This window comes from Lolium perenne, chromosome 1 (genome assembly GCF_019359855.2).
Source record: "Lolium perenne isolate Kyuss_39 chromosome 1, Kyuss_2.0, whole genome shotgun sequence".
In the NCBI taxonomy this organism is placed as follows: Eukaryota; Viridiplantae; Streptophyta; class Magnoliopsida; order Poales; family Poaceae; genus Lolium; species Lolium perenne.
In genome coordinates, this window is record NC_067244.2 from 193574678 (window position 1) to 193596924 (window position 22247).

General features: G+C 46.4%; 2 protein-coding genes across 2 annotated transcripts; one reads left to right on the plus strand and one right to left on the minus strand.

Moving 5' to 3' along the window:
• Nucleotides 1-10870: 10870 nt before the first annotated feature.
• On the plus strand, nucleotides 10871-11980 carry LOC127335956 (BTB/POZ and MATH domain-containing protein 2-like). The gene has a single exon (XM_051362696.1). It carries the CDS (start codon nucleotides 10871-10873, stop codon nucleotides 11978-11980), a length of 1110 nt encoding a protein of 369 aa, XP_051218656.1.
• Nucleotides 11981-19264: 7284 nt separating this feature from the next.
• On the minus strand, nucleotides 19265-20801 carry LOC127317269 (phytochrome A-associated F-box protein). Its single transcript, XM_051347799.2, has one exon. It carries the CDS (start codon nucleotides 20672-20674, stop codon nucleotides 19577-19579), a length of 1098 nt encoding a protein of 365 aa, XP_051203759.1. The 5' UTR covers nucleotides 20675-20801; the 3' UTR covers nucleotides 19265-19576.
• Nucleotides 20802-22247: the final 1446 nt, after the last annotated feature.

Sequence of the window (22247 nt, forward strand, 5' to 3'; positions counted from 1 at the left end):
GCCTCGAGGGCTACTCCCATCGGGAGCGCTGTTCGCGCACCCGAGGAATTATAAAATTTCGGGAGACAAAAAAGAATATAGCGGCATGAGGCGTGGAGCCTACAACCAAGAACAAATCCTTGGCTGTAGCCTCGGGGGCTACTCCCATAGGGAACGCTGTTCGCGTGCCCGATGAAATTATAAAAGAAAGAAAGAAAGAGAAAAAAGAAAGATAGAAGAGTAAAAGAGTATATTTCGAGTTATAACTAACTCTACATATACTCCCATCGGAGAAACAATATAAGTCATCTTTGACTCGATAAAATGTGCCATTCCAACAGCCGGAAAAGCACTCGACAATATATTCTCAGAACGCCAAAGTTGCGATCAATTTCTGAATGCCGCAAATTTGCGAAGGTAAGACCCCAGATCCGTTCTGCTGGGCGTGGCATCGCCGAAGACTGCGCTCTGCTACTTTTATCCGTATCAACAGATACGAAGAAAAATCCTAACGGACGCGTTAGGTACCCGATAAATTTGACTGGGACTCGACAGAATGGTAAGACCTTAAGCGGCACCTGTCGAAGTTTACACCAGTATCCCGAGATCACGTCCAGGGACGTGATCTTGAAGTAGGTTTTTGCGGATTGCCACTAGAGCAGTTAACTAGTACCTGATCCGTCAGATGAACTAGCCCCAACTACCATTATCCCTGTTCAATATAGAAATTTATGTGAAGAAATATAGAAAAGTTAAAGTTGTCGAATAAAAATAAATAGTGGAGATTTTCCCTGACTATACGATTCAAGCAAAATCTCGGGGGCTACTGACATAGGCATCCCAAATGGGCCTGCCGAAGATAGTACCCGGGGTTTACTGAAGGCCCACTACCCGAAGAATAAGAAGATTCGGGAGCCCAAGATGTATTTAAGGAAAGATAGAGTTGTAATAGGAAGTGTCATTTGTAATCTTACGGGATGAGTTAGAAACCTTCCCGGATTATGTAACTTGTACTACACGAATCCCTCGGCTCCGCCTCCTATATAAGGGGGAGTCGAGGGATGAGGAGATCATCGAATCATTGTTTACAAACTCTAGTTTTCATAATCGTCGAGTACTTTCCGGCTGAAACCTTCGAGATCTACTTGCCCTCTACTTCCAACTAAACCCTAGCCTACAATCCATAGGCATTGACAAGTTGATACCTTGTCACCGGTCCATCTCTCATCATCATATACTCGTTCTATATGTCATTGGAAGTAGTATCAACTATTTTCTGGTGCCATTGCTCTCATATTCCTATTACTGTTGCTGTGTTACTATTACTATTGCTCTCATATTACTGCTACTTTCACATCACCCCTGTTACTAGTGCTTTTCCAGGTGCAGCTGAAATGACAACTCAGTTGTTAAGGCTTATAAGTATTCTTTACCTCCCCTTGCGTCGAATCAATAAATTTGGGTTTTACTTCCCTCGAAGACTGCCGCGATCCCCTATACTTGTGGGTTATCAAGACTGTTTTCTGGCACCGTTGTCGGGGAGGCATAGCTCTACTCATAAGTTCACCTGGGGAGTACACTCTACCTCTATCTCTGTTTTTATTTTATTTTATTTTGTTTTGCTTAGTTTACTTTTATCTAGTTTATTTGTGCTTAGTTTATTTCTGTCTAGTGTTATTTTGTCTAGTTTCTTTTTGTCTTGTTTTATTTTTCTCATATACCCAAAAATCCATAAAAATTTGAAAAACCTAAAAATTAAAAACTGCTGTTATGGGAGAACCCACAACCTATTTGGAGCTCATAGAATATTATAATAATTATAGAGAATCAAGAACGGGTAAAGTAATGAGTGCTATGATAGAAAAATTGAATACAATTGCTAAAATTTTGCTTAAACGCCATGATATAAATTGTTGCTCTAAAGAGGATACTAAACATCTGAAATTTCAATGTGGCTTTAGTGAAGAAGTTTTAATTAAGAACTATAATTGGAATAACTATATTCATCTTGGGTTCGAAGAGGTAGAACAATTTGTCATATTTATGGGAGCCTCTGAGATAGAATCCTTCATGGTTAAGAATTATGAAACTTGTGTTGTTTGTAAGGACCTTAAAGATTATGTCTCTTCTATCCTTAATTTTTGCAATGAAAGTTACAGTGATAATCCTTATATCATTGATTATAAAGAGAGACTCATTAATGCACAAGAATGCACTCACAATTTGCAGGAACCTGTGGAAGAAGAAATTGATGAACCTAAAAGCTCATTGGATGAAAAAGAAGAGGAGAGTGATGAACAAAAGGAGGAAGAATGGATTAGCTACCTATGCCAACCTTCTAATGAGAGTAACTCTTTATCTCTTACACTATTTGATTGTCCTCCATGCTTACCGAAAGAGGTTGAATGTTATGTTCCTGTGGATTCTCTTGAAATATTCCCTATGAGTAAAACTTGTGAAAATAATTATGCTACTGTTATCTATGATAATCCATGATTTTGATAAATCTTATGATAATGCTTTGTTTGTGCCTGATGTCGAAATGCATGATACTAAAGAGTTTTGCGTAGCAAATGTTTATGATAAAGCTTTAGATGATGGTCCTATGTTACTTGATAATATTAATTGTACTACTAATGAAAATGGGATTGGAGAGTTCTTGACTTTATCTAGGAGTCCCATATCTCTTGAGATTGATCAATCATCATGTTATATTATTGATAAAAGTGGGTTCGAAAGTTTTAATCCCACTATTTTTGAGCTTGATAAGAATTATGTGTTTATGGATCATGAAAAACATGCTTTATGTGATAGTTATATTGTTGAGTTTGTTCATGAAGCTACTGAAAATTATTATGAGAGAGGAAAATATGGTTGTAGAAATTTACACGGTACTAAAACACCTCTCTATATGCTTAAAATTTTGAAGTTTCTCTTGTTTTATCTTCCTATGCTTGTCACTTTGTTCTTCATAAATTTATTTGTGTACAAGATTCCTATGCATAGGAAGTGGGTTAGACTTAAATGTGTTACGGATTTACTTTTTGATGCTCTCTTTTGCTTCAACTCTTATTTCTTGCGAGTGCATCATTAAAATTACCGAGCCCATCTTGATGGCTATAAAGAAAGCACTTCTTGGGAGATAACCCATGTTTTTATTTCGCTACTGTTTTGTTGTGGCTTGGAAGTTGTTACTATTGTAGCAACCTCTCCTTATCTTAGTTTTGTTGCATTGTTGTGCCAAGTGAAGCCTCTAATCGAAGGTTGATACTAGATTTGGATTTCTGCACAGAAACAGATTTCTATCTGTCACGAATTCTGGTCAGATTCTCTGTAGGTAACTCAGAAAAATCTTCCAATTTACGTGCGTGTTCCTCAGATATGTACGCAACTTTCATTAGTTTTGAGTTTTCTGATTTGAGCAACGGAAGTACCTCTTTAAAATTCGTCTTTACTGGCTGTTCTGTTTTGGCAGATTCTGTCTCTGTTTTTTGCATTGTCTCTTGTGGACTTTAAGCAAGGCTTTCTAGACTTGGAGAGCTGTAGCTAATGTTTTATTAAGTTCTTGCAATGTGTCACTACAGGACCAAGGTGGATTCAAATTTTTTGAGTACTAACCCCTCTAATGAAGTTTATGAGAAGTTTGGTGTGAAGGAAGTTTTCAAGGGTCAAGAGAGGAGGATGATATATGATCAAGAAGAGTGAAAAGTCAAAGCTTGGGGATGCCCCCGTGGTTCATCCCTGCATATTTCAAGAAGACTCAAGCGTCTAAGCTTGGGGATGCCCAAGGCATCCCCTTCTTCATCAACTTTCAGGTTTCTTCTATTGAAACTATATTTTTATTCGGTCACATCATATGTGCTTTACTTGGAGCGTCTGTGTGCTTTTATTTTTGTTTTTGTTTGAATAAGATCCGATCCTAGCAATCCTTGTTTGGGAGAGAGACACGCTCCGCTTTTTCATATGAGCACTTGTTCTTCGTTTTACTTTTAATGTTCAATGACAAAAGTTGGAAGCTACAATACTTATGGTTATTTGGTTGGAAACAGAAAATGCCTCATATTGTCTTGAATAATTTGACACTTGGAAATTGTTTTGAGCTCTCAAGTAGATTATGATTAAGTTTTTTTTCATGTAGTTTAAATCTATTAGTGGAGAACTACTGTAGAGCTTGTTGAAATTGGTTTGCATGATTGGTCTCTCTTAAGGTCTAGATATTTTCTGGTAAAAGTGTTTGAGCAACAAGGAAGACAGTGTAGAGTACTATAATGCTTGCAACATGTTCTTATGTAAGTTTTGTTGTACCGGTTCATACTTGTGTTTGCTTCAAATAACCTTGCTAGCCTAAGCCTTGTACTGAGAGGAAATGCTTCTCGTGCATCCAAAACCTTGAGCCAAAACCTATGCCATGTGTGTCCACCATACCTACCTACTATGTGGTATTTCCTGCCATTCCAAAGTAAATTGCTTGAGTGCTACCTTTAAACAATTCAAAATTTATTACCTCTGATTTGTGTCAATGTTTTATAGCTCATGAGGAAGTATGTGGTGTTTATCTTTCAATCTTGTTGGGCAACTTTCACCAATGGACTAGTGGCTTCATCCGCTTATCCAATAATTTTGCAAAAAGAGCTGGCAATGGGATTCTCAGTCCCAAATTAATTAACCAAAATAGACACTCCTCCATGGTATGTGATTGTTGGACGGCACCCGAAGGATTCGGTTAGCCATGGCTTGAGAAAGCAAAGGTGGGGAGGAGTGTCAGCATAATAAAACTAAAATAAAAGAGCACTCCTTCAAGGTATGAGATTGTTGGCAGGCACCCGAGGATTCGGTTAGCCATGGTTTGTGAAAAAAAGGTTGGAAGGAGTGCCACCCAAAAATAAAATAAAATGGGAGCCGCTCTTTGAAGGTTTGTCTGGCAAGGGGGTTAGAGTGCCCACTACCATTCGTTGACAACAACAAACACCTCTCAAAACTTTACTTTTATGCTCTCTTTATGTTTTCAAAACCAAAGCTCTAGCACAAATATAGCAATCAATGCTTCCCTCTGCGAAGGGCCATTCTTTTACTTTATGTTGAGTCAGTTTACCTACTTCCTTCCATCTTAGAAGCAAACACTTGTGTCAACTGTGCATAGATTCTTACATACTTGCTTATTTGCATTCATCATATTACTTTATATTGACAATTATCCATGAGATATGCATGTTGAAAGTTGAAAGCAACTGCTGAAACTTAAATCTTCCTTTGTGTTGCTTCGATGCCTTTACTTTGAATTTATTGCTTTATGAGTTAACTCTTATGCAAGGCTTTTGATGCTTGTCTTGAAAGTACTCTTCATGAAAAGTTTTGCTATATGTTATCTATTTGTTAGCAACTATAAATCATTGCCTTGAGTCACTTCATTCATTTCATATGCTTTGTAATAGTATGATCAAGGTTATGTAAGTAGCATGTCACTACAGAAATTATTCTTTTTATCGTTTACCTACTCGAGGACGAGTAGGAACTAAGCTTGGGGATGCTGATACGTCTCCAACGTATCCATAATTTCCGATGTTCCATGCTTATTTTATGACAATACTTACATGTTTTGCTCGCACTTTATAATGTTTTTATGCGTTTTCCGGAACTAACCTATTAACAAGATGCCACAGTGTCAGTTCCTGTTTTCTGCTGTTTTTGGTTCCAGAAAGGCTATTCGGGCAATATTCTCGGAATTCGACGAAACGAAGACCAAACATCATAATTCACCGAGACGGACCAGGACACCGAAGGGGAGTCAGAGGGGAGGCCTGGGGCCCCCACACCATAGGGCCGCGCAGGCCAGCCCCTGGCCGCGCCGGCCTATGGGGAGGGCACCCTGTTGCCCCTCCTGCGCCGCCTCTTCGCCTATATAAGCCCTTTCGACCTAAAAACTCGATACCGATTGACGAAACTCCAGAAAGACTCCAGGGGCGCCGCCACCATCGCGAAACTCCAATTCGGGGACGAAGTCTCTGTTCGGCACCTGCCGGACGGGGAAGTGCCCGGAAGCCATCTCCATCAACGCCACCGCCTCCATCATGCTCCGTGAGTAGTTCCCCCATGGACTACGGGTTCTAGCAGTAGCTAGTTGGTACTCTCTATCCCATGTACTTCAATACAATGATCTCATGAGCTGCCTTACATGATTGAGATCCATCTGATGTAATTGGTGTTGTGTTTGTTGGGATCCGATGGATGATACATTATGATTAGTCTATCTATAAAGTTTGTGAAGTTATTGTTGCTGCAATCTTGTTATGCTTAATGCTTGTCACTAGGGCCCGAGTGGCATGATCTTAGATTTAAGCTCTATACTTATTGCTTAGATTGTATCTACAAGTTGTATGCACATGTCCTTTGTCCAAGAACCAAAGGCCCCGAAGTGTGAAATTGGGACAAGCTGGAGGGGATGGCGGTGATGTGAGGATCACATGTTTTCACGAGTGTTAATGCTTTGCTCCGGTACTCTATTAAAAGGAGTACCTTAATATCCGATAGATTCCCTAGAGGCCATTTGTCACCATTTGGTAGGACAAAAGATGTTGTACAAGTTTCTCATTGCGAGCACGTATGACTATATATGGAAAACATGCCTACATGATTAATAATCTTGATGTTTTATCTTAATGCTTTGAATCCTATCAATTGCCCAACTGTAATTTGTTCACCCAACACTTGTCACTTATTGGAGAGTTACCACTAGTGTAGATCGCTGGGAACCCCGGTCCATCTCTCATCATCATATACTCTTTCTATATGTCATTGGAAGTAGTATCAACTATTTTCTGGTGCCATTGCTCTCATATTCCTATTACTGCTGCTGTGTTACTATTACTATTGCTCTCATATTACTGCTACTTTCACATCACCCCTGTTACTAGTGCTTTTCCAGGTGCAGCTGAATTGACAACTCAGTTGTTAAGGCTTATAAGTATTCTTTACCTCCCCTTGTGTCGAATCAATAAATTTGGGTTTTACTTCCCTCGAAGACTGCCGCGATCCCCTATACTTGTGGGTTATCATCGGGGGAGCCTACAAGGATTCAGCGGCGGCCGGGTCTGGTTGTCGGTCTGGTCGATGAGCAGTCGGGGGCAGCGATGCAATGCTGGGGGAAGGGGGTGGAGGAGCGGAGGCAAAGTCGGAGGAGTAATTTTTTGTCCAGCGGTCGTGGAGGAGAATATTCAGGGGCCGCTGAGGCCAAGGACTAAATATGTTTCTCTTCTAAAGCCGTTAGGGCTTCGGCTATAGGCGGTTTCGGCCGTTAGCGGTGTGTATTTAGTCCTCTAAAGTCTTTTTAGGCTTCGGTTAGAGATGCTCTAAAGGGCCAACCTATTTTTGATCGATGGAATCATGGGCGGACGCATGGGGGGTGTGGCCCACTTAAAAAAATTGAGTACCCCATAGCAAAAGCCCAATTAGCGATTCCCAGTCCTAGGTCGCGATTCCCTGCCCCCGATCGGCCGAGCGCCTAAGCCCCGACCGACCACCGCCACCCCGAGCCCCCGGCCGGCGCCGCATGCCCGCCCTCGACACAACCGCCTGTCCCGTCCGGCCGACGCTCTCTTCCCTCAGCCAGCCCCGACCTCCGGCCGCCGCGCCACTCTTCGCGCCGAGTCGCCGTCTCGCCGACGACCAGGACCAGGTGACTTGCGCTGCCGCCCAGCCGCGCTCTGCCGCTCTCTGCCTCTGAAGTTTGACCCTCTGTTACTTTGTGAGTTTGTGTGTAACAAATAAATTTGCAAATATACTCTCCTTTTGGACGGTTGGTAAATTGCAAATGTATTATACATGACTGATGACTCTGTGTGTAACAAATAAAATTGCTAATGTTTTAGTGTTTCAATTGTGTAGAAATGAAGAGGGATAGCAAAATTGCGTTACTTTTTCAGCAACAAGCATCAAAGGCAAAGAAGATCGCATCTTCTTCAACACAGTTAGTCATACATGATGTAGAAATCGAAGATGGTGGGCTTGATTTCGGACCTCCAGTCCAATCCGATATTGAGAGTGACATTGAAATTGGAGATACAACACCACATCCACCTTCGTCGGAACAACCAAATGCAAGGTTATACTCCTATGATGTTCACTTTCTTCCGCATGATCCAGGGGAAAGGATTCATATTTCAAGTTATGATGTTAATATTCAAGTTGATGTTCGTAGAGGATATATCCTAAAGGTCCATGCCAACCATATGAGCATGCTTTTCCAACAACAACAAAGAAGGGCAAAAATCGACACTTTAGCTTTGTTTGGTTTCATCACTACAATTGGCTAGAATATTGTATCGGAAAGGATGCAGCATTTTGCTTTGTGTGTTACTTGTTCAAAAAGAGAGCCAATGAAGGTTCCGGAGGAGATGCCTTTGTTAAAAATGGTTTTAGAAATTGGAAAAGACCCGAATTTATCTTGTATATGGTTCATTACTTCATTATGCAAAGGTTTTTCACATTTTAAGGGTGCGTAACTTTTTTTTTTTTGAGGTGTGCCCCCCTCCAATTCTGGAAATTGTTGGTTAGTGATTATACAACGCTACCCACCATGGTTTTTATCGTGGTATCCACCTTTATGCACACCCATGTGCACCTAAGTTAGAGCAACCATGATCCTCGATCTCGGTGTTTGTGCATGTGCATCGACCCGCTAGTAACAGGAGAAACCGTAACCATGCCAGTAACAGGAGAAACCGTAACCATGTAGAAAAATGACGCAATAGTTAGGACTCTCATAATCGATTCCTTTCTCGAAGTTCCTCTATTCCTGAGATCACGATCCTAACTTCAAGTTCCTAAAAAAATCCTAACTTCATGTACTCATGATTTTTTTTTTGATAAAGAGTATATATTAATATCATAGAGATACCAATTACATCCAGCCTCTGCAACAACTCACTGTCCTAGCGACATTACGGATGCACACAACCAAAAAAAAGAAGAATTACCAAAAAAAAGAAAAGCCCCGCTACAGTGATCAAATCCTTTGAACAGCAACACCAGAAGTTCAGTTTCTCCAAAAGCGACGCCTCTAAGAAGGTAACGGTGCACCAGCGCTATCGTCACCTGATCATAGATCTTAGGTTTTCACCCTGAAGAAAATCCTCACTCTCAAAGCAATGCCTTCAACAAGGACATTTCCAGGCACAACCAATTAAGGCCAGACCTTGGATTTTCACCCTGAATGGTAAGACTTTGAACTTCTCCTGTGCAGTCGCTCCCACTCGCATGTCGTTGCCCCAAAGACACCGACCACGAAGCCAATGCCTCCTCGCCACCCAGACTCGAGTCACCATTGCAAGACCACAGATCTCAGCTTCCATGTCATTCTCTGCCAGCACCACGGAACGAAAACGTGCTCCATGGTAATAACCGCTAGCAGAGCTTCGAAGCGCTCCCTCTGTAACCAAACGGCCAGAGAACAAACATGAGTGCACTCGACCGAATTCCACTCGATCCGACAATCTCTAGGCTTGATTCGCCCAATGGAGCGCCGACGGATCCTTCCGGAAGACGACACATCCACCAGATCGATGAGGACAGGCACCGGCAGATCTGCATCTTGGCGCGAGAAGAAATCTAAGGACCGCCGCCATTATTCGCAAGACTAGCAGGTCCCCACACCGTTGGTCGTCTCCAAAGCTGAGAAGGCAGAAGAGGAACAAGGGGATCCAGTGCAGAGCACCGGCCTAACCCCACGATTACCAGATTGGGCCACAGCCTCCACCGGATCTCGCAGGTCAGGGCACCTCCATGGACGCCACACCCCTCCTCCTCAACGCCTCCCGCTGGAGATCCTCAGGCGCCTGCCAGGAAGAGCCGCGCCGCCCTGCGCCCCGGAGTCGACCTCCCACCTCCTCCCGTGAGGAGCCGCCGGGATACGCCTCCCCTGCCCACCATCAGTCGAGGGGATGGGCGCCGCCACCGCCGCCAGGGAGGGCAGCAGCGGCGGCCAGGATGGTGGCGGACGGCGGCGGATTAGGGTTCCCCTGGAGTCGCTCGGAGAGGAGCGACTCGGGAGGGACATATTGCCAAAAAATAATCCAATACTTTTTCGTGGAGGAGCGACCAAAAGTACTCACGATAGCATTATGAATTGTCTATTTTGTTCTGCAAGTAAATTGCTTTAGGGGTATATGATGGTGTTCCTTGCTAACAAGTGCTGTTTCACTTGGTTTTGAAGCTTATGCTCGTAGGCCGTATGCTATAGATTCATGTCATGGTGTCAATTATCGACACTTGTAGGCTGTAACAAGTGTTGTTTCACTTGGTTTTGGAACTCGTGTCGCAGCGGCCGACGCATCACTGATTTTGCTCATACAGTGGTGCAAGGGAGCCGATGGGTCAGAAGGTGGAGCCAAGGCACGCAATACGCGTGTGAAAGCGAGACGAAATGAACCGATTGGTCTCAATAGGGGCAATGGATTGTCTCCTCGGAACTGTGAAGTGTGATTGTGTGAACCCTTCATTAGAACGGCATACGTGTTTCAGCTCTCAAGGAGGCAGATCGAGGGGCACTCCGGAGTACGTGTTCTGAGAAGAGAGAATGTACATAAATGTACCCAGCCTCAGCTCACCCTCTGCAACTGCAATCTCCACCCTTCGGCAATCTCGTTGATTGGCTCGTTTCATCTTCTCCCACCCGGCCGTGTGTCTGGACTCCGGCCGGTGACTGTGATCCTTCCGTTCTTCGATTCGATCAGTAAGTATACATATGCAGATTCACTGCTTCTCCCCGCCGGCCCTAGATTTCTTCCACCGTGTTCTTTTCAAAGCATATGATGCCATCCGACACGAACTACGCCCGGTCTCACTTGATTCTTCTCTATATGTTTCTCAGAGATCAACCGACCGAGGCTCGCCGGACATGGCATTCGCTGGCGTGTCTCTCATCGTCGACGGCAAGCTGTGCGACTCCACCTCGTCGCCCGTCGATGCCGGCGCGGACAGCGGGTACCATCTGCTCGTGGTCCGAGGCTACTCGCGTGCCAGAGAAAAAGCACTATCACCTGCAGACCGCGGCTGCATCTTGTCGAGTCCTTTCATTGTTGGAGGCCATCGCTGGAATCTCGAGTTTTACCCTGTTGTCTGTGACAAAGAGGAGGACGATGAATTTATATCCGTTTTCCTTACCCTTGACCCATCATCTGCCACTGAGGGTGAGAGCGTGGAGACTCAGTTCGTGTTCAGTTTCATTGACCAGCCTGAGTTGCCAGCGTCGACGAGGAACCGTCAAAGCCAACGTTTTGCAAAATACGACAACGGCCATGGCGAAGAAAGGTTCGCGAAAAGGGAGGTTCTGGAGCGATCAAGGCATATGAATGACGGATTCGCCATCCGTTGTGATGTTGTCGTCGTCAAGCCGGACGCCAACACCAGGGAGCATGAGCATGGCGGCATTCAAATCCATTTCGGCGATCTCCTCCACAGCACAGAGGGCGCCGACATTACCTTTGACGTCGGCGGCGAGATGTTCGCGGCGCACCGGTGCGTGCTTGCAGCCCGATCGGCGGTCTTCAAGGCGCAGCTCTTTGGCGCCATGGATGACGGCGCCTGTCTCGTGAAGATAAACCGCATCGAAGCAGGCGTCTTTCGGGGCTTGCTTACTTTCATCTACACCGGCGCAATGCCCGACCTCAAGATGGCCGACATGGAAGATGACAGAGCCAAAGAGGATGAAGGGAAAACTGCATGGCTGCTGCAGCTGCTTGAAGCCGCAGACCAGTATGATGTCCAAAGACTCAAGTCCATCTGTGAAGAGATGCTGGCCGGTCGATACATATGCGCGACCACGGTGGCCGACATTCTTGGGGTGGCTGAGCGCAGACGGTGCTTGTTGTTGAAGCATGAGAGCTTGGAGTTCATCAAAACCCGTACTAAGTTGCCTTCAATTTTCACGCCTGATGGCTTGGAGCAGGTGATCAGCAACTGCAGCCCCTCAGTTCTCAAGGAGCTCCTCTCCAAGTTTGCTACCTAAACTTCTCAAGTTCAAAGCCGTGGCTCGTAAAGTTCCTATATTTTTTCTTATAAAACGTAATGTGTACCCTTGACGTATATGTGCTAAGACAGAAGGATCATAGTTGAATTCTACTGCTGTTCTACATTTGCACTGGTTGTGAGATGCAGTAATCTAATATAGTATTATCTCTAGTTTTTTTTTACAATCAAAACCTATCTCTAGTTGTTTTAGTGCAATACTACATCCGTTTCAAGTAATAAGGCACATGCGTATTCCAAGACAAACTTTGATCATAAAAATTAAGCAACAAAGTCTTGATTATATTATATGTAATTAGTACAGTTACATTCGTATTGAAAAGCATTTTTTAATGATACTAATTTCATACAAATAATTTTTATCTATTTGAAGTATTTTTTGGTCAAATAAAAAGCACGTAAAACGAGGACGCCTTATTCTTGAAATGGAGGTAGTATATACATACTCGCTCCCTTCTAGTAGTATTTTACTACTCCGTCTGTATTGGGCTCAACAATAGTTTCACCGGGCGCTTTAAGAAAAATTAACAAGATATTTCCTCCAATCACGTTGCCAATATTCCACATTCTTAAACCACCTATTGATTAAGGGATGGAAAACAACAACACATAATTTTTGTTTCCATATTAGCCTATACTAGTCTTCAACCTGTGCCACTGCACGGGCTAGTTTATTTCACAATACGTTAGTAGAAACTTTTTGGTAAACATAGGTTAACTATTAAAAATAATATAAGTAATTGAGAGACTTTCTATTGAGTATTTTTATTATTTAAAACACAACTTAATTCACATAGTTGCACTTTCTAATAACATTTATATTTTTCACTTTAAAAGGTTAATCCAATAAAAAGTATACATTTTCTTGTAATTTGGACAAAGCTCATGTAGAAATCAAAATGCTGAAAATTCCTTAGCTCTCAAATTCGTAGCTCTAAGTATATTAAGTGAATTTATCTATGTGGATACAATAAGTAATATTTCAATATAAAAACAATATTATGAGAAAGATATTATTCAGACATAAAAAAAGGTGCAGTAGTCTCTTAATTGTAGTGCATAATTGTTAAAAAATGTGGAGAGTACCATGATGCACATAATCGTGTTATTCTATAGAACACCTAAACAAACATGAGGCTATGAGTTACAACCATGTTTTTATACGGGGTTTTCAGCTCTATTCATGTGGATGTTAGAAAAGAAAGTTGGCAGTGAAATGCATTCCTAACAGCAAACATTAGTTCGTCGACACTAGTGAGACATAACAAGACAACTTCAAACTTCTTCTTCTTCCACGATCAACATGGTGGCATCTCCGTGGAACCTTTACCGGGAACCTCCATAGGTGTGCCTAGGTCGATCTTAGCCTGCAGAAGAAACAAAAAAAGTATCACACACCTATGGTGCAATCAGGGTCAACAATTAGCATCTACCTACATCATAGTCTCACACCAAGAATGAACAAAAGAGTCCTTGTGTATAGGGTCACACATAAGGCAATGTGATTGTCCTCAAACCAAGTCTAGTGTACAAGCAATATGTTTGCACACATGAGTAGGTTTAAGGAGAATCTCTTGCCTTGCATTGTGCCACATTGTAATCATCGGCCAAAGAACAAAGAAGAAAGAACGCCTCACAGAAGCAACCATGTAAGACCTTACAATACAAATCACAGTGAACACCTTAATTGATGATATTCAACCAAGGACAATGCAGAAGGAGGAGTGTTTGTGCAATGGAAAAGGGTGGATAGCACCATTTTGGTGTTATTAGGGTGCCACATTCAGTCACTGGCCATCTAGGGCAAAGAACAATCAAGCAATGTGCCTCGTATTAACCACCTAGCGGCACGAATGATTCTGTCTGATCGTTTGGCCACCAATATGTGGCCATATTATAATCATGGGATCATCATAACAACTGAATAATAGTTAGGACCTTATATAATCATTGTGCACATCAATCTTAGGGAGGGGGTCAGTGAACCTAGTACATTGCTAACCATTACTGTTAGCACCATGTACATAGTTCACTCACTCCATCCCTAGATTTGGGCCACGTTTTTAATCATCGGTCTCAAACACAAAACCAAAAAAAAGGCCTCATATATAGGTAGACATCATTCATATGGATGGTGTGAGCGAAATAAGAGAAATGCACACTTTTGCGTGCACATAACTCTAGTTTTGATCACACCATCCCTTGAATACTTGTGTAATCACATGCCTAATATATGAATAGCACAATGAACGAAATGTATGCCTCATAAGTGCATCGTATGATTCAACCACCATAGCAGCAATGCTCAAGGTCTATGAGATCATTGAGCATTTAACAAATTCCATGCACAACCTATTTCGATACCTGATGGAGAGAAGCTGTTAAATGTGCATCTACCCCATTGATGTATGCATTGTTATAGTTGTAACCGTAGGGAGAAGCATGCATTAGCTAAGCAATGCCAAATTTTACGGCCTCATACATTGGTTGGACACACATATGTCAGAGATGGCGTAAGCAAACCTAGTTCATTGTTAACTTTCGTTGTTAGTACAATGTACATGGTTTGGTAACTCCATCCTGAGATTAAGGTGATCACATTTGAATTATCGGCCTAGCTTGCACACATGCATGTAAAGCATCGCATCATAGATCTGACACCGGAGGAGCAAAAAACCCCATATCCCATGTTTGCATGTACAGTAAAAACATTCTAGGATGGAATGTTCATCCGATCTGGAATGATCTACCATGCATGTGAACAAGAAGTAGTTCCAGATCCAATTAAATCGATACCTTGAACTTGAAAATAGCTACGTGGTAGTCCTAAATCGTGACGACCATCAAGCAAACATCTATTGGAACCAAACCCTCACGATTACCCTAGCAGATCTAATTGACATGTCATAGCATAGTGCATAACCATGCGTGTTCGCGCAGATCCACGATGAAGAAGCTACATAGAGGATGGTTGACATTCTTACTGCCATTGTCAAGGTCGACGACGAGGTTGAGGTCACGGTTGTACTCGCGGTGCAGGTCCAGTTTGGTGCATGTACTTGTCGTCACGGTCGGTGTCACCGTCGTCTCGCCGTCCGGTCCCGCTCCTCCTCCTTGTTGCGATGCGGCAGATTCGGTAGCGGTAGTGCTACCGCCAAGTTTGGATGTGACAGGTTAGGGGTGAGAGTGGAAGAGGCAGAGTGAGGGGAAGGAGTGGAGGCAGTGAGGCGATTTATGGTGTTTGTTCCCGATGGGACGCGGAGTTTCCCTCTCATTCCTCACGTGCAGGCTAGCGCTAAGGACGGGGCAGGCCCGGTGAAAACGATCGATTCGGTTGTTCCTCCCAAGGCAGATCACGATGTGCTTTAAAATCTGTGCTATGCAACAACACAGTGAAGCCTAGCCAACCAAACGGCCTAATTTTCCGCTGAGTGCCCAAACGGCCTTCAGGCTACCAACCACACCCTTAATGAATTGCAGTTTGTTCAAGAAACCTCACAGAAGCAATGCATCTAAGAGCATCTCCACCCGCGCCCCCGATAGAGGCCCCGATAGCGATTTGGGGCCGGGAGCGAAAATGGGCTCACACTGGCGCCCAAATAGAAGCGCCGACAACCCCGTGCCGGCCCCTTCGCCAAGGGCGCGAATCGGGCGCGCCGGTGCCTCGCGATGCTGAAAATTTTGGGTGTGGTATCCGCATGTCAGTGATGCCAGGACGCCGCGCGGAAAATTCTCCAGCTGCGACACCGCGCGGGAGGTTTCCCGTCTCGCCGGCGGTCTATATTATCCCTCCTCCCCTGCCTCGTAGTGCAAAAACCCTAGAAAAATAGCACAATGTTCGATTCGTGGGACGAGGCGGCCGTAGAAATCATGGAGGCGGACCCGCAACTTGCAGAGTACGAGGCGTGGGAGGAGGCGGCGCTAGCGGCGACCGTAGATGCCTACGACGCGGGCGAGCGACAGCGCCAGGAGGCGGAGCGGAGGGAGCGCGGGGAGGCGCGGCGGGAGGCAGAGCGGCAGCGCCAGGAGGCGGAGCGGCGGCGCCATGAGGAGGAGAACCGGGTGGCGCTCGAGGAGGCGGAGCGGTTGGAGTTCCAGGAGGCGCGGCGGCGGCGGGAGGCGCTGAGCCAGCGCCGGTGGGAGGCGCGATGCTAGAGGGTGTGTGAGGAGCTTGCACTGCGGCGGTTGCAGCGGGAGGAGACGCAGATTCAGGACTACAGAGGCAGGAGTTGGATCACCGTCGGCGGCGGGAGGACCTGGAGCGGCAGCTGCGTCAGGAGGCGGTGGCCGCGGATAGAGCCACCTACTTGACGTTCGTGGCTAGAAGTGAAGCAGGTTTCATATGTCATCCGGGGTTGAGGAGTGAATAATGTTTTACTCGGATTTGCCGAAAATATTATTCATTCCTCGATCCTGAATGACATTAAAATGAAACTTTAAGCATAATATGTAGTTTGTGTAAAAAACTACTATCGGGGCCGCCTGTTTGGGGGCGCCGGTGTGGGAACAACTCTCCCAAATAGATGATGTAGTGCCGGCGTCCCCCAAACGGAGGTACCGCCGCCCCTGCGGGCATCTATTTGAGGGCTACCGGTGGAGATGCTCTAATGCCTGCAATTTTTACAGCAAATCTGTGGAATACTACCAAGGAGTAACACACACAGAAAAAAGTCATCTCCTCTCCACCACCATCATCCGTACGAATCAAAAAGATCAGCTAGCATCTGCCCCTTGGACGATGACCGATTGCCTACCACACCAACTCACCAAGGCCACGGATAAACAATACGAGGAGTGTGTACGCCGCGGCACCACGTCATGGTAACGGGGGATCAACTAAGCATAGAGTTTGCATGGAAGCACAGACAAGGGAATTTTGTTATTGCTTCTGGTGGGGAGTCCCATGTAATCCGAGAGGATCAGTGCCAATTGCCCAAAGGGGGTGGAGCGTTATCAACCGTACGCACACTAGAACTTCTTTTTCTGGTAATTTTGATTATCATATCACAGGACGATCTGTGACAATCATTGATATATAGTACTGGCTGATGGTAGCCCTAACTTGCAAGTTGCAACTTAGAATAATCAGAAATGAACGAATACAAAAGGATGTATGCCATACCCCCCCCCCCCCCCCCCCCCCCCCCCCTAAAAGAAACAGATCTAGCAGATGATGTAGATGTAAAAAACGATCCAACTTTTTTTACATCTCGATGCAAATATATATCACCTAGGAGGTGATGTATCGTATACCAACGACCAGGTGCGAGCTTCAACCGTCACTTGATCGTTTCCTAGTTTCTCACCCGCACGAGCCCGACTGCCCTGTCGATGGCTGAATCCTGGCCATGGATCCCTCCTCCAACCATCCCTAGCCTCCGCCCGCCCCGGCCGACCCTCCCGTCGCCACCGGCGGCCAGTTCCCGGGGAAATCGAGCGCCACCGCGGCTGCAACGGGCTCAAACCCTAGCGCGTTCGTCCGTCGGTCGGTCTTCGCCGCGCCCAAGCACTGCGTCGACTACATCTGGTGCTGCTCCGTTGAAGCAGAAGGGGCTGAAGCCCGCAGAGAAGGTCAAGGCGGCCGGCTCGAAGAGGGCAGCACCGACAACATCCGCGTCGGTACCGGCCGCACCCGCTCCTCGAAGAACCAAGAAGAATATTGCCGGCGGGTGTGGAAAGAACCCCTCGAACGCCATCGCCCAGATCGTGGTCCCTGCGCCACCCCCACCACTGCCCATGTCGTGGAGGAGCCGGTGTTCTCACACGCATCGCCGGCCGGTCGCAAGTTGGTCGATGAAATGACCGAGAGGTATGCATTTTCAAATTTTTTTTGCAACTGTGCAAAATCAAATGCAATGCAATGACATAAAGATGTATTACCTTGTTTTCAATATTGTAGTATCGGTGACGAAACATCATGAATGTGAGAAAAGAGATGGCCGAAGGAAGAAAGATGATGAAGAGGAAAGAGACAGAAGAGTTGCGTGTGACCAAGGAGAGGAAGGCGGTGAAGGAGGGAGGTTGGAGGCCTTGAGGAGCTCAAGGCACAAGTTGAGGATAAAAAAATTCTACGGAAGAGGCTCATCGAGCCGAGGAGAGGGAGGAAAAGCTAATGTTCATGGACACTAGTGGCATGAGCAAGAAGCAAACACAATACATAGAACTATGTCACGATCAATTGTTGGAAAATAAGCAAATGATGGGATACATGTGTCGCATGGCCAATGGCATTGGAGGAGCTTCCATGACTGGCGGTTTGGTGAAGGCATACCCAACATGGGTGCATACATGGGTGGCGCCATGCCCGGGTTTGGTGGTTACATGGGGAGAGGCATGCCCGACATGGGAGCATACATTGTTGACGCCATGCCTGGATTTGGCGGAGGCATGCCCGCCATGGGAACCTACATGAGTGGAGGTCTTTGGAGGTTCAATGGGTGGAGGCATACGAGCTTTCATGAGCGGAGACACTGGTGCTTTCAGGGGTGGTGGCATTCCTTCAATGGAGGGCAGTATGAGTGGTGCTTCCACGGGTGGTGGCATTTTTCCAACACCAGCTATGTTGGTGATGATGCTAGTGGAGAAGAGACGCCACAAGAAGATGGTACCAATGGAGACATCGGAGGCAATGAAGGCACGAGAGGAAATGGAGGGGCAACCGTCATTAAGATGATGAGTGGCTTTGCTATGGTCCCTGTGTGTTTGTGGAACTATGTTGCATTGTTGCTTGTCTATGTTTGTTTGCCAAACTTCGCATATGTTTGTGTGTATGGTGAACCATGCAATGCTTGTTGAACTATGCAATGCTTGAACTTAATGATATGTTTGTGATGAACTTGATGATATGTGTGTGTTTGATCTTAATTCGTACGTTATTTATCATATATGTGACATTTGTTTCATAATATTCATCAAAGTTCATCCATATGTTTGGAAATCTAAAACATACATCACCAAGGTGGTGATGTAAAATACATCATATGTTGGAGCACTTTCAGAGAAGAGGTGATGTATTTAACATCATTTGAGTTGAGAGCAAAAACAGTTGATATAAAAAGCTGAGAATGGGCAAAAACAGGTGATGTATTTTACATCATATGATGTAAATTATATGTTCTTAGGTGATGACGGGGTGTACTTACTCTATAAGTTTTGTACTCCCTCCGATCCATTTTAATTGACTCAGATTTAGTACAACTTTGTACTAAATCCAAGTCAACTAAAAGGGATCGGAGGGAGTACTTTAAAAAATGTATACATGAACTTTGATTTTGCAATGAAGGAGTAGATTAATAAAATTTGTAATTGCAGCACATGAGCTCATCTGAACTCAACGGAGAAAGCACCAGATTTACCAGACCACGCTACCAGTGTTAATGGAAATATCCACTTTCATTCTTCGTTACGCTAAGCATAGGAGAGGACGCGAAATCTGAATCGCTAGCTCCTGATCATCATCATCAACAAGAGAAAAAGATACAGTACTCACGCACGATCTCAGAGCTCGCGTAGATCCACGACGGCAGAGCGTGGCACGCCGGCCATTGTTGTCGCCAGCGGAGGAGAGAGTCAGTGCTCAGGAGTAGAGCGGGCGCTCGGTCCAGGCGCCGGCGACGTGTCCGTTCTCGCAGACGTATGCGCGCACGACGGGCTCGCCGTCGTCGTGGTAGCCGTAGAAGCTCCGGAGGCAGAATGCGGAGTAGAGGTCCCACGCCTCGGTGCAGCCGCAGAAGGCGCAGTCGAGGGCGACGGTGGGGCGGCGCGTGTCCCGGAGCGCGCGGCGCACCTGGGAGCGCGCGAAGTCCTGGAACACGCCGCGGAAGACCATGTACTTGCGCCGCTCCTCCGCGTGCACGCACCCGGGCCAGTCGCAGATGTAGAGCCGGTCGCCCCGGAAGCGGCTCGCCAGGAGCTTGTTGCCCTGCTCGCGGCTCAGCGTCCGGGAGCCCGACGCCAGGTGCGCGCCCACGGGGCCCAGCCACCTCCGCGGGCGCCGGCGGGTCCCCGACGCCACGCCGCGGCGGACGGCATTGGGTGCTGGTGCTGGTGCTGGTTGTGGGGGCGAGTCTGCCGGTGCGGCGGGGGCGGGGGCGGCGGGGGTGTGCGACTCGGAGGTGCAGTCGTACGCCGCGTCGAGGTACAGGTCATCGTAGAGCGACCACATGGTGGCGTCGGCGGTGGCCGGTGGGTCGCTGGGGTTCGGCAGCGCGGTGGTTCTTGGCTCGGAGGTGGCTGTGGGTTCGAGTGAGGAGGAGGAGGAGGAGGCGGGGACGGTGAGGTCGGGCCCGATGTCGAGCTCGAGGCCAAAGTCGTCGGAGGGCTCGAGGAGGATCCCGGCGCGGAGGAGGCCGGGGCAGCAGACGGACATCTTGTGGAGCGCGGCCCACGCGGCGGGGGCGCCGTCCGCCGGGAGTAGCTCGGCGGGGAGCGCCTGGGAGACGCGCGGCGGGAAGCAGGCGGCCCGGAGGAGCGCGGCGAGGCGCGGGGAGGCGCAGGAGGCGCGCGCCCAGTCGCGCGGGTCCTCCTCCAGGCGGCCCAGGATCTGCAGCAGCACGTCGTCGGCCAGCGCCGCGAGCGCCGGCTCCTCGTTGGCCGGCGCCGCCTCCTTGCCGTCCCGCCTCCTCCTGACGGCGACGGGGCCGGCGATCTCCTCCTCCTGCTCGGACGCGCTCATGGCTGGCTGCGTCGTGGTCTCTCCTGGTTTCTTGGTGCGCGGCTGGCTGCTGACCGTTCGGGTGGGAAATCGGTTTAACTTTGTGGTTGTGTGGCGGTGATGTAAGCTGGGGCAGATAGACGATGCTTTCGACCCCGTATTTAAATTCGTTTCCTGCGATCGCAACGAGTGGATGGAGGCCGTGGTGTGGTGTTCACTTGTGTCGCCAATCATGAGCGGTCACTCTCCAGCCGTGTGTCAACATGCAAGATATTTTATATTCGATCAAATATGAGGGGCTCAACATTCTTCCAGCATGCACGAGACTTCTTATTTTCCTCAACAAATTTCTGAGCATAGACTTGTCGTGTCTTATCCGGAATAACATGGTTTTTATGTGATTAGAAATAACATGGTTTTTTGCATTTCCATTATGAGCGAAAACGAGGTCTTTGGCAAAAGAAGAAAAAAACATGATCCATAGTATCATGCCAATCCTACTACTTTTCTTACTCTTGTATATCCGAAATATTACCGATGAAAGAGAACCTAGGAGCGAGTACCAGCCGAGGAGATACTCGCGGGAGGAGTTGCGTCTTTTCGAGAATTCACGCATTTAATCCATATCAACTCTTTCACCTCCTCTTATATTACACACACTGGCGAAGCTTACTGCAAGTCAAGGGGCGCTGCCGCCCCCATCCCCTCCCCTTTGTGCAAAGTTGTGAAGGAATTTTTTAGAGACGGTTTAGATGCAGAAAAATAGCATTTCACCTCCCTCCCCCGAACACTGACATTTTATCTTTCGCCCCCTGATTTTTGGTGAAGCTCCGCCACGGATTACACATGAATGAACTGTCTTATTCATTGAGCAAGCTCAACGGCTGAGGCCACACTCCATCAATGCTATACATCGGCGGATCATCTGTACTAACACGCCTATGCTCTGGAGGTCATGTTGTTGCTTCCCCATTCGGCTACATTGCTCGCTTTCCCTCTGTCCATCCGGTCTTAGCCGCACCCGGTGGCGGCTGCAAGATCTTCATTCGCGACGACACGATCTTCACGCATATCCTCCTCACTGCATCCTTCGGTGGTAATGCCATATTCTTTTACACCACCATCTTCTATAACAAGGGCTGTAAGCATCTTAAACTCTCTAAGGTGTACGTTGAATGAGTTAGGTTTATTCGAACAATAGATTGGGTCTAGAGTGATCGATCTTACATGCATGCTTAGTTGGGGATTGGTGCTCCCATGATCCAACGCCACCACGTATCTACGTGTAACTATACAAGGATGACCTCTGTACATGTATGACACCCAAGACTAGTTTAAGCCGCAAATAATGGCTATGCTTCTCTAGTCCTTCAAGCTGAAGACATGCGATGAGTTACAAGACTTCCCCTAGTGAGCTCATCTTTAATCTCGGCCATCAGAAAACATCTCATAATGGTCAGAATTTGGGGATCCTTATAAATATTCCCTTCTTCCCGAAGAAGTGGCATGACTTTTACCCCTTTCTCCTTCATTGTTCTTGAGCGTCAATCTTCCTATATCTCTCTCTCCCAAGTACATTAGCTTCCTTGATACT